General features: G+C 37.6%; 1 protein-coding gene across 3 annotated transcripts in view; it reads left to right on the top strand.

Annotated features, from left to right (window-relative positions):
* Positions 1 to 615: 615 nt before the first annotated feature.
* stab1 (stabilin 1) overlaps positions 616 to 13497 on the top strand; it is a 153048-nt gene continuing 140166 nt past the window's right edge. Inside the window, exons 1-4 of one of the 3 annotated variants that reach the window (XM_048254803.1) lie at positions 616 to 1269; positions 1557 to 1690; positions 10574 to 10689; positions 11103 to 11188. In XM_048254803.1, coding sequence (XP_048110760.1) covers positions 1216 to 1269; positions 1557 to 1690; positions 10574 to 10689; positions 11103 to 11188 — 390 coding nt within the window. In that variant the 5' untranslated portion in view covers positions 616 to 1215. The remainder of the gene's footprint in view (positions 1270 to 1556; positions 1691 to 10573; positions 10690 to 11102; positions 11189 to 13497) is intronic. The other 2 variants (XM_048254800.1, XM_048254801.1) reach the window with 2 other exon arrangements.

Raw genomic sequence — 13497 nt, 5'->3', positions numbered from 1 at the left:
TATTTAACACTGAATTTCAAAGATACCAAACTCTTTTCTGTCATTGGGAAGATGAAGGAACAAATGCTAAGCTTTGTTACCTCTAACCTTATCACTTCCTGTTTTTTTGTCTGCGCTTGAAAATCTGTGGTTTCAGTGTCACGGGGCTATTACTTTGCACATAGCAGTCTCAAAGATTGTCTGCAAAAGAAATTGGATATTTGCCTGACACAATTACCCATTTCTAAAATAGAAATTAACACTTTTCCCCCCTCTTTCATTAACTGTTGTTCTAGGTGATTTACAAAATGGTTAAATGAAAATGAACCAACTTGCTAAATTGATACAACAATTGATGGCAATAAGGGGAAGTATGCTCTGACCAACATTGTCCAGACCGAAAAGTTCCACAGATTTAGCCTCATCAGCAGAACATGGTGTGTCCTTTCCTGATTTTTCCTGTAAAGGCAACTCTGCGATCCATCACTGGCTGTACTCATTACAAAAGCAAAACAGCATATATTCACAGTGGTCAGCAGGAATCCTGGTCATGGGATCTGTGGCTTTACTTTGTCTTCAAGCAGAGAAGAACTCATTAGTTGAGTTTATGACTCTCATCTGAAAAAAGCAAGTCAGTAAGTAAGTAAGTAATAAAATAACTTAAAAATTAGTGAATGTTGTTTTGCTTCACTTCCTGTTCATACATGATTCAATTACACTCATGCAATAAAAGATTCATAGGAGTTGAAAGTTTGATGAGTGGTTAGCCTACAGAACCATAACTAAATGCAAAGGACATATATTGTATGTAAAGTACTTATTATTTCAAATGAGCTCAACAAAATGCTTACACGCATGTAGTTGAGTATGTGGTGCTAATTGCCTATTTATTCTTTCTTAAATTGTGCTGAATATCAAAATCCAGTCAGCTGATCAACCAGGATATCCTCTCCAATCATGGAGGTGTTTCTAAAGAGGAAATCCGTTGACTTTCCTGTCAGGAAAACATGTTATTTCTCACAGTCATTCTCTCCCTTAACACTTGTGTGGTGAGTTCTACCACATGTCTCAGTGTAGTGACATTAAGTCTGTTAGCCATAAAAACAAATGAAATGAAATGAAGACTGAAGACTCATTTTGGAGAATTTGGATGATTTTAGTAGCTTTGTAGGGAAAAGTGAGGGAGATCTTATAGAAACTCCTATCAGAATTAGACAAGCTCTTTGCTTTCCAAAAATGCTTTATCTACTCATTTTAGGAATATTGGTGCCATACAGTTTCCAGCAAGAGGTAATATTTTGAATATCTGCCATATCTGGTGTTCCACTGTGTTAGCTCTTGAATTTAACTGGTATGGGGTCTTATTTCACACACGTTTTCTAGATTAATTGAAGATTTCTTCATTTTTTCTAAGTTAATATCTATACTCATATTTTCACTGTCGACTGTCTCACTCTTCTAATGTCATAATTTAAAAATGGAGGACAACAGAAAGTGATAAATGAACTTGTGGTTCGCCAATCTTGCCTTATTTAGGTTGTTTTGATAATTAATTGCTCTTTCGAACTGCATTTCAGACCCATAGCCGCTGTGATGAACACAGCATTATCCAGTATTCCACTCCCTGCACTGCCTGTGCTGCGGCCTCTACAGTCACATGTCCCAGGGGCTTCAGGAAGATCACCACAGACACAGGGAATGCGAACTGCAGGTATTGCGGTATTATTTAAACAATGCGAAGTTGATCCCCTTAAAACAAAGTACATGGTTATGGGTTAGTAGTAGAAAGACAGATTGGATGGTCTGTTTATGATACCGATAATGATACTGGGGCAGTCGTGGCCTGCTGGTTAGGGCTTCGGGCTTGTAACCGAAGGGTTGCCGGATCGATCCCTTACCATTAGGAACAGCTGAAGTGCCCTTGAGCAAGGCACCTAACCCCTCACTGCTCCCCGAGCGCCGCTGTAGCAAGGCAGCTCACTGCTCCGGGTTAGTGTGTGCTTCACCTCACTGTGTGCTCTGTGTGTTCACTAATTCACGGATGGGATAAATGCAGAGACCAAATTCCTTGTATACGCAAGTATACTTGGCCGAGAAACCTGATTTAAAAAAATAAATAATAATAATAATCATCCTTTAGAAATTTAACATGAAGAAGAAATGACAAGACCCAAGCTGTGAGCCTCTATCTGTAAAATAATGTTACATTTATTATAAATAAAATAGTTAATTGTCAGATTCTTGTATTCCAGATTTCTGTATACCCTGTTGTTATAGGACTCATTGTCATTGTGGGTAGGAGAAAATGAGTTCATTTAATTTAGCCATTAATCACGCTCTTCTGAAGAAGTCTAAGAGACTGTTTATTACTGTCATGCTATTTAACCTAGTTATTGTGTATATTCAGTATGAGGACTCCTATATAATGAAGGCATATCAGGTAAAGGTCATTATAAGGGTCAATACCTCAATGACGAGAAACTGGTGATTGGTTGCCTCTTTGGAGTTCTTTATTCCTGCTATTTTTGTATAACTGGACTCTCTGTGGCCGTTATCCATGCCGGTGATTAGAAATATGTCTGTAGAACAGGACCCATAATAGATCTGGTAAAAAAGGTTTAATCACCACTCTACATCGATGCTTGCTACTGAGCTATTTCTTGATACCAACTACAGTGTTGTATTTTATACTATATTCTATAATCTATACTTTTATAAGCAAAAGCCAAGAGACATAGATAACGCTGCTTTCAACAGTTTACTCTATCCTTTACTTCACACACACACACTCCTCCTCACCGTGCACTGCACTCGCATGCCCTCAGTAGTCCAGTAACAGGAGTCAGGACATATCATTCCCTCTTCCTTAAATGAATTAACTTAAACATTGTAAAAAAATAACCCTCAATCAATAAGGATGGTATGAAACCTAAAATGAAACGTTACACGAAATTAGGTGATTTTGGTCAGTTCACATAACAGAAGAGTATGAGTATTTTTTTCAAGTTACGCAGTTCATCCTGTTTCGTTTACATATTTCAAAGATGTGGGTTCTTGACTCTGAGGTTGTGTCTAGGGCTTGGGTCTTGCACAACAATTCTCAGACACAGTGAATCCATCATGTGTCTTTGTTCAAGCAGTAGTTTTTGGATCTTCAAAACGTGTTTAAAGATTTATCTGTTTACCTTGTCTCTAGCTAATTAATTGTTCCTTACAGAGACATGGTTTGTACAGTATATGCTTATGACTATTGTTTTATTCTCTTAATTATGTTTAGTCTATTAATAATTGGTATTTTTTTGAAATGTAGGCCATATGGCTACTATAAACTGTACATTTTAATGTTAAAGGGAAACTTGGCAGGATTTCCCCCTCTGCTGGAGAAATTGTGCATTATGCTATTTCAAACTGTGAAATAGCATACCAAATACCATTTCTTGGAGCATTGTTTTGACCATTTTAATTGGCATTTATTAATATTATAAGCATTGTTACCAGGCACACGTCTCCAATTAGGCCTCCTTTGTCATAAAGAATGACTGTCATGCTTGTAACACTCCCCATGCGGAAATGCATTGGAAATGTATTGCTGCAGCTCGTCGCTCCAAAGTACCCGAAAGTCGTATTTGTTTCAAAATTGCAAGTGGCTACTGCCTGTATCTGAATCTAGCAATGATCTTCATGGCCCACTGTTGCAATTCCTTTGCCTGTGTTTTGCAGAAAGCAGGTAGTCCAGTGGTCAAAATGACACTCTAAGTGTGGCTATAACGAGTGAATTTTATCGAGGGAGTGAGCAAACGTAAGAAATGTAACGCAAAATTGACATGTGGGCCGAATCTCATTACAAATATAAATTAACCAAGGGGCTGCAATAAACTGTCTTACGGGACAGATTTGGTTTGTGGGCACGAGTTTAAATTCAAGTTAAGGAGTTAAATCGGATGTAAAACTTAGGGCTGTCAATCGATTAAAAAATTTAATCTAATTAATTACATACTCTGTGATTGATTAATCTGAATTAATCGCATGCATCCATTTTTGCTATGAACATATCTTAAAAACAAGTTTGGCAGTGAATCAATGAACAACAGCCAAACCAACATTATAGACTTTAAAGGAACACCTCACCCAATGTCAGTAGTAATATATGTTCTTACCTTAACTTTCACGAGTTGAGTCATACCTCTCCCGTGTCGGTAGGTGCACTCAAACGCTCTGGTGCGCGGCGCGAATGTGTTAGCATGTTGCTATGCTAACGGGCTCAGACGTAGCCATAAAGGGAGGAAGATAGCAGTAATCAAAAACATCCACATTTTCCCTACTTAAATACAGTTGCACGAGTAGTTGATAAAAATGTGTAAGGTCACACAACATGAAACGTGGCGATTTTCCAAGCAAATAAACAGGAGAACTACAATGTGTGGTGCAATAGCACTTGGGAGTACTTCGACCTAGCGTAGTAATATTAACTAGAAAAGCATTTCCTGAAGGAAATACAGTGCATGAAAATGCAAACAATATTATGTAAAATATCATACAGAGTAAAAACAAATAATGTAGATATAGTTGCAATAGTGTTGCTAGGGTACATATGTTGGTTGTTATGCCAAATTAAGTGGTTGCTATGCTGGTTGCTTGGGTAATCCTGTTGGTTTCTATGGTGGTTGCTAGGTTGACAATGTGGTGGTTAGTAGGCTATTTTACATAGTTGCTAGGCTGTTGCTAGGGTACTTGAGGTGGTTGCTATGCTGTTGCTAGGTTAGTTGTGGTGGTTCCTATGCTGGTTGCTAGGTTAAACTCATTGGTTGCAAGGTTGTAACTGTAGAAGTGGTTGCTAGGCTGTTGCTGGGGTATTTGACATGGTTGCTAGGCTGTTGCTAGGGTATTTGAGGTGCTAGGCTGTTGCTAGGGTATTTTAGGTGGTTACTAGGTTGTTGCTAGGTACTTGAGGTGGTTGCTAGGCTGTTGCTAGGGTAGTTATGGTGGTTGCTATGCTTTTGCTAGGGTACTTGAGGTGGTTGCTAAGCTGTTGCTAGGTTAGTTGTGGTGGTTGCTATGCTGGTTGCTAGGTTGTAACTGTGGTAATGGTTGCTAGGCTGTTGCTAGGGTACTTGAGGTGGTTGCTAGGCTGTCGCTAGGGTATTTGACATGGTTGCTAGGCTGTTGATAGGGTACTTGAGGTGGTTGCTTTATTGGTTGCTAGGTAGATGAGGTTTAATATAGTTGGAATGACTGAACAGTTAAATAGGTGGATAGTTTAAATGGTTAAATTATTTGCTAGGTAGATGAGGTTTAATATAGTTGGAATGACTGAACTAGGTAGATGAGGTTTAATATAGTTGGAATGACTGAACAGTTAAATAGGTGGATAGTTTAAATGGTTAAATTATTTAATAGGGAATTATTGTAGTGAGGACTTTTATTTTGAAACAGTTGTGGACAGAGGAAACAGTTGAACATGATGTGTAGTCTTAAGAGAATGAGACTGTATGCTTAAAGCCTGAGAAACTGACAGTTGATGCAGGTGGCCTGGCCACCTGGCAGAAGATTCTAATTGCTGTGATGTCATAAAGGCCAATGTTAAGTCTATGGTGATATTTTCAATTGTTTTTAATTAATAGTTTAAAAAGTATGAAAGTTACAAAGATGAAATGTACAAAGCACCCATGTCCTAAGTAAGACCTACCTAACATAGTTTGAATGAAGTTTCTACGTTAAACGGTTGAAGCTGCATTAACTGCGTTAGAATATAACTAGAAAAGCATTTCCTGAAGGAAATACAGTGCATGAAAATGCAAAAATATGATGTAAAATATCATACAGAGTAAAAACAAACTATATTGGTTGCTAGGTAGATGAGATGATGACAGTTGGAATGGCTCTAATGTTTGCTAGCAGTTATGCTAACCAAGTTACTTAACTAAGTTAATTTAGCTAATGTTTTCTAGCAGTTTTTTTTTTAAATGTTAATAATGCTAATGCTGTTAACTATGTAAACAATCCTAACTATGTGACTTAGCTAACTTAGCTAATAATTTATAGCAGTTATGCTAAAATGCTAATTATGCTAACCATGTTACTTAGCTAACTTAGCTAATCATTTTTAGCAGTTATGCTAATTAGCATGCTAACATCCTAACCATGTTACTTGGCTAACTTAGCTAGTCATTTTTAGCAGTTATTTTTAGTAGTTATGCTAACTAGCATGCTAACATGCTAGCATGCTAACTATGTTAACCATGTTACTTAGCTAACTTAGCTAATCATTTTTAGCAGTTTTGTTAAAAATGCCAACAATGTTAGCAATGCTAACATGCTAACTATGCTAACCTTGCTAACTAGCTACAGTGGATAGGAGTCATAGTTGATGACAAGTAACAGTTACAATGGCTGAACAGTTAAAAAGTTCAGTAGTTTAAAGGGTTAAATTGTTTAACAGTGAAATATTGTAGTGAGGACTTTTATTTTGAAACAGTTTTTGGGAGAGGAAGCAGTTGAACAGGATGTGTAGTCTTAATAGAGCCAGTTTGTATGCTTAAAGCCTGAGACTGGCAGTTGATCCAGGTGGCCCGGCCACCTGCCATAAGATTCTAATTGCTGTGATGTCATGTCATAATCCAATGTTAAGTCTATGGTGATATTTTCATTAGTTTTTAATTAATAGTTTAAAAAGTATAAAGTTACAAAGATGAAAATACAAAGCACCCATGTCCTAAGTAAGACCTATGTAACATAGTTTGAATGAAGTTTCTCGTTAAACGGTTGAATCTGCATTAAGTGCGTTAGAATATAACTAGAAAAGCATTTCCTGAAGGAAATACAGTGCATGAAAATGCAAAAAAATATGATGTAAAATATCATACAGAGTAAAAACAAATATTGGTTTCTATAGATGAGGTTTAATATAGTTGGGTGATTGATGGTGGATAATTTAAATGATGGTAGATGACCGACAGTTGGAATGGCTCTAATGTTTGCTAGCAGTTATGCTAACTATGTTATCAAAGATAATAATGTTAATCAAGTTAATTTAACTTATGTTTTGTTTTCATTTTTTTTAAATGTTAATATGCTGCTAATGCTGTTAACTATGTAAACAATCCTAACTATGTGACTTAGCTAACTTAGCTAATAATTTTTAGCAGGTATGCTAAAAACTAACATGCTATAACTATGTTAACCATGTTACTTAGCTAACCTAGCTAATCATTTTTAGTAGTTATGCTAACAAGCATGCTAGCATGCTAACATCTTAACCATGTTACTTGGCTATCTTAGCTAATCATTTTTTTAACAGTTTTTCTAGTCATTTTAGCCAGTTATTTTTTAGTAGTTATGCTAACTAGCATGCTAACATGCTAACTATGCTAACCATGTTAGCTATTAGCTAATCACTATGCTAACCATGCTAACTAACATGCTAACCATGTTACATAGCTAACTTAGCTAATCATTTTTTAGCAGTTTTGTTAAAAATGCTAACAATGTTAGCAATCTAACATGCTTAACTATGTTAACCATGCTAACTAGCTACAGTGGATAGGAGTCATAGTTGATGACAAGTAACAGTTACAATGGCTGAACAGTTAAAAAGTTCAGTAGTTTAAAGGGTTAAATTGTTTAACAGTGAAATATTGTAGTGAGGACTTTTATTTTGAAACAGTTTTTGGGAGAGGAAGCAGTTGAACAGGATGTGTAGTCTTAATAGAGTCAGTTTGTATGCTTAAAGCCTGAGACTGGCAGTTGATCCAGGTGGCCCTAACACCTGCCATAGGATTCTAATTGCTTAACGGGCCGTGTTGTGATGTCATAATCATAATGTTAAGTCAATGGGAAATTTTGATTAGTTTTTAACTAATAGTTTAAAAAAGTATAAAAGTTACAAAGCTGAAAAATACATAGCACCCATGTCCTAAGTAAGACCTACGTAACATAGTTTGAATGAAGTTTCTACTTAAACGGTTGAATCTGCATTAAGTGCGTTAGAAGAAGAAGAACTAGAAAAGCATTTCCTGAAGGAAATACAGTGCATGAAAATGCAAAAAATATGATGTAAAATATCATACAGAGTAAAAACACACTATATTGGTTTCTAGGTAGATGAGGTTTAATATAGTTGGAATGATTGAACGGTTAAATAGGTGGATAATTTAAATGGTTAAATTATTTAGGTAGATAATTGATGATAACCGACAGTTGGAATGGCTCTAATGTTTGCTAGCAGTTATGCTAACTATGTTATCAAAGATAATAATGTTAATCAAGTTACTTAACTTAGCTAATGTTTTCATTTTTAGTAGTTATGCTAACTATGCTAACTAACATGCTAACATGTTAAGTATGCTAACTATGTGACTTAGCTAACTTAGCTTATCATTTTTAGTAGGTATGCTAACTATTTTAACTAACATGCTATAACTATGTTAACCATGTTACTTAGCTAACCTAGCTAATCATTTTTAGTAGTCATGCTAACAAGCATGCTAGCATGTTAACTATGCTAACCATATTACTTAGCTATCTTAGCTAATCATTTTTAACAGTTTTGCTTAAAATGCTAACTAACATGTTAATATGTTAGCATGCTAACTATGCTAACCATGTTACTTAGCTAATCATTTTTAGCAGTTATGCTAACTATGCTAACTAGCATGCTAACTATGCTAACCATGTTACTTAGCTAACTTAGCTAATCATTTTTAACAGTTTTGCTAAAAATGCTAACTAGCATGCTAACATGCTAACCATGTTACTTAGCTAACTTAGCTAATCATTTTTAGCAGTTTTGTTAAAAATGCTAACAATGCTAACATGCTATGCTAACCATGCTAAATAGCTACAGTGGGTAGGAGTCATAGTTGATGATAAGTAACAGTTACAATGGCTGAACAGTTAAAAGGTTCAGTAGTTTAAAGGGTTAAATTGTTTAACAGTGAAATATTGTAGTGAGGACTTTTATTTTGAAACAGTTTTTGGCAGAGGAAGCAGTTGAACAGGATGTGTAGTCTTAATAGGGCCAGTTTGTATGCTTAAAGCCTGAGACTGGCAGTTGATCCAGTTGGCCCGAACACCTGCCATAGGATTCTAATTGCTTAACGGTCGTATTGTGATGTCATAATCATAATGTTAAGTCAATGGGAAATTTTGATTAGTTTTTAACTAATAGTTTAAAAAGTATAAAAGTTACAAAGCTGAAAAATACATAGCACCCATGTCCTAAGTAAGACCTACGTAACATAGTTTGAATGAAGTTTCTACGTTAAACGGTTGAAGTTGCATTAAATGCGTTAGCGGAAGAATAAGAATAAAATGCCTAGGAAAAACCGTACAGTGCATTTTCATGCAATTAACACCTCCCTCTATGGCTACGTCTGAGCCCGCTAGCATAGCAACATACTAACACATTCTCGTAGCGCGCCAGAGCATTTGAGTGCAGGTACTGACACGGGAGAGGTACGACTCAACTCGTGAAAGTTAAGGTAAGAACATATATTACTACTGACATTGGGTGGCGTGTTCCTTTAAAGTTCAACGTGTCTCTCTTTTATTATAATTTTCCCTTTGGCTCAGGCATCAGCATAGTGCCCTGTGTTAGATTTTTAGCATGATAAATGCAAATGACTGAAGTTACCACTCACTGTTAATGACATATGCAGAGTAGGCTACCCTAACACCATTTTGGCCATTCAAACGTGTAGATTTTTATTCACATAATTACTAGGTTGTTGCCTTTTCTATCCAGTAGGTGGCAGTCCAGGATAAGAAATAGCAGTTCAAGAAAATAAACAAAATAGTAGGAACAAAGAAATGAAAGCAACATAGCCTACAAGTGCAAACGGAAATGTAATGTGTGAAGTTATTGGAATGGCAATTGTACCTTCTACATACTTTTGAAGACATTTTGTTTCAAGCGTGCAACAAATGTAGTCAATTTATTTATTATAAGGGAGTTTGTCGGTTAGTTAGTTGGTCATAAGGTAGGCTTAGCAAAGCGTTAGCAAAGTTAACTTTGACAAACTTTTTAAAACGTAGGACCTATAGGCCTAGGTCAGAGCCCGTTTATGGAGAGCCGGATCACTCCCTAACTCCATTGTACCTGCAATCTGTTGCACTTCCGCTAGGGGCGATCACGAATAAGTGCAAAAACAATGGGGGTCTATGGAGCTAGACGGCTAAATTTGTCTCTTTCACTTGGTTGTCGTTGAGAAATCGACGATTTGATTGTGGTTTCTGCAAGCTCAATATAGATTATAGGTCAAAAGTTGAATGAACGAGTAGTCACGTCCTTTCGATTTCTTACAGGTTGGGTCATTGTTGCCCGCAACACACTAGCTTTCTGCTAATGAGTGTGATGAGAATCGCGGGAAATGAGAGTGGCGGTTCTCCCCTATTAGACATTCTCTGTATAGGCTAAATGTTTCATTCAAAGCAGTGCTTTCTCGTCTGCCTTCTTCAGTCACGATAGCCAGACTGCACTGGGTCAAATGCCACTATGAAATGTGTTATTATTTCTGTAATTAATTAATCGGAATGAACGCGTTATTTTGACAGCCTTAGTAAAAATCTAATCTGATGTTTCTCCTTTGCTTCACAGTTATATTGTGCAGATTGGACAGCGCACTTTTAACCTACCCGGTTGCTCCCACACCTGTATAAAAACGGTCACAGAGCGCAGATGCTGCCCAAATTTTTGGGGCCCTCGGTGTCTGCGTAAGTATTACAGTTTTAGTTTATGTATGTGTATTCTTCAGTCAATGAGTCACAAAGGTCTCAGTGAGCTGTGCTTCTGTGGACAGAAATATTTTATAACAGTAAAGTGATAAAGAGAAGTGTAAACACGTGACATCACCCAACATCTAAGACATTTTTCACATACAGTTTAGCAACCAGACTATATTTTATTTGTCGTAAGAGGATCATATAGATTTTATTTCAGATAGTCAAAAAACTTAAATGTGTTTTTTGATGCAACTTACTGGAATTGTCTTTTTGTGTTTTTATGGCATTGGAGTTCCGGGTTGTCCTCAATTCACTGAGAAATTAAAATATTACTAAATTAAGTGATCACTGTGTTACTTTTGGCTGTCATCTATGCTATCATTAATGCTTCTGTATTTTGTTAGCCTGTCCCAGTTGGTCGGGTAAGGCATGTAACTGGCATGGTACCTGTCTGGATGGACCCACAGGAAATGGTACCTGTGTATGCAAGGTGAGACCTATATTTTCACAATTACAGATCATTTCATTTATTGGGTAGAAGGCAAGGCATAAATGGTTTGCACTGGCTAAGAAATTGCATCAGTTATCCCTGGCACATTAATATTGTAATATTGTCCTGACACATTTACACATCTCTGTCAACATATGGACGCGTTGTGGGATTTCAGTGGGCAGAGTGTGTTAGGTCAAACTGAAACATGTGGCCACTGTGATTTACTGTGGACACAACCACAAGGGCTAGTTCCTTTGTGGAACATGCATAGTGGACTTAAAACTGCTGATATGTTACCACTTTTCACTTGTTTACTTCTTAAAGGTGCAGTCAGGGTTTTTATGCAGTTTCAAATGCAGCCCATTCAAAATTTTGTCACATTCAGCAATCATCTCCACGACCGCTAGCCGTGATTACATTGTAAAAAAAACTCTCTGTAGTCTCTGTAGGCAGCACAAGCTCCAAAAACTGGACACAAACAAATGGGGGCAGCCAGTCCTGTCCCCCAAACAAAATGAATTTTGTGTCAACGATTCCTGGGACACTGAAAGACCGGGGTACACAAAACTAGGTGGGCATGTAGCCCCACAAGGATGACATAGAACCATTGTTTTTCATTTTGATCAGTCACCTCCCTGCCGGACTGGACTCCCCGAAAGGAGGGTAGGGTGGGTACTGTTTTCTGTGAATATCTCGAGAACCGTAGGGCCTAGGATGACCAATTATTATGACCGCCGCGCAGCTTAAGCGGCGGTCATATAGGTTTAGTCAGAATTTTTTTTTTTTTTTTTTTTTTTTTTTTTTTCGCATGCCCAAATTTCCGTCAATGATTCCCAGGACACTGAAAGACCGGGGTACACGAAACTTGGTGGGCATGTAACCCCACATGGATAGCATGGAACCATCGTTTTTTCGTTTTGATCTGTAGCCCCCGCTGGACTGGACCCCGAAAGGAGGGTAGGGCAGACACAGTTTTCTGTGAATATCTCGAAAACCGTAGGGTTTAGGAGGACCATTTTTTTTTTTTGTATGTTGATCTCAAGGGGCCATGTCAACCCATTCCATAACCACTCATTTCATGTATAGCGCCACCTAGTTAAACACAAAAAAGTAAAAACGAGGTGTTGTATTTGAAGGTATCTGTGACCTAACATAGTTAAAACTTCACGAAATTGGAAGTGTAGGATCATTATGACACCCTCTGTATGTACGCCAAGTTTTGTGGAATTCCGTTCATGGGGGGCCACACAATAAATTAATTTATGTTACTATACCCCAACTGGCCTGTAGGTGGCCGGAGACAGTTTTCTGTCAATATCTCGAGAACCGTAGGGCCTAGGAGGTCCACCTTTTTTATGTATGTTGGTCTTAAGGGGGCATGTCAACCCATCCCATTACCACTTATTTCATGAAGAGCGCCACCTAGTTAAAAATTAAAAAGCAAACAATTAGGTGTTTTCATCACAATATCTCTGGCTGACAAGGTCAAAACTGCACAAAATTAAAAGTGTAGGATCATTATGACACCCTCCGAATGCATGCCAAGTTTTGTGTACTTTCGTTCATGGGGGGCCTTACAATAAAATAATTTATGTGTACATTTAGTGACGTACACCAACAAGGATTCCCGGGACACTGAAAGACCGGGGTACACAAAACTTAGTGGGCATGTACCCCCACATGGATAGCATGGAACCGTCATTTTTCGTTTTGATCTGTAGCCCCCACGCTGAACTGGACCCCCCGAAAGGAGGGTAGGGCAGACACAGTTCTCTGTGAATATCTTGAGAACTGTAGGGCCTAGGATGACCATTTTTTTCCGGATGTTTGCCTCCAGGGGTCATGTTAACCCATTTCATGTGCACACATGTGCACAAACAGATACACACACACACACACACATACATTCACAGTAATCATACGTATGACACATACTCACACAGTAGACATATGTACGCTTGCATGCACAGGCACAGGCACATACGCAGGCACACACACAAGCACGCACACACACACACACACACACACACACACACACACACACACACACACACACACACACACATAACATAAACATGTACATGCACACATGCACACAATTCAAGAATTTCTCAGAATTATGAACAGGCAAGATGGAGGTGGGGGTTGTATAAAATGAATTTTACATGTGAAATCTATGAACTAATCATGTTTTGGTACTTGTTGTCTAGCAGATACCAGTGAGAATTGAGTGTGGATAATGCAATTTAGTGAGACAGAATCATATAGGCCTTTCAGCGTGATTTATTTTTGTGGAAAAAATGTGC

The sequence above is a fragment of the Alosa alosa genome, chromosome 10 (genome assembly GCF_017589495.1).
Source record: "Alosa alosa isolate M-15738 ecotype Scorff River chromosome 10, AALO_Geno_1.1, whole genome shotgun sequence".
In the NCBI taxonomy this organism is placed as follows: domain Eukaryota; kingdom Metazoa; phylum Chordata; class Actinopteri; order Clupeiformes; family Clupeidae; genus Alosa; species Alosa alosa.
Note: the sequence above shows the minus strand (reverse complement) of the source record. Positions and strands in the feature narration are given on the sequence as shown.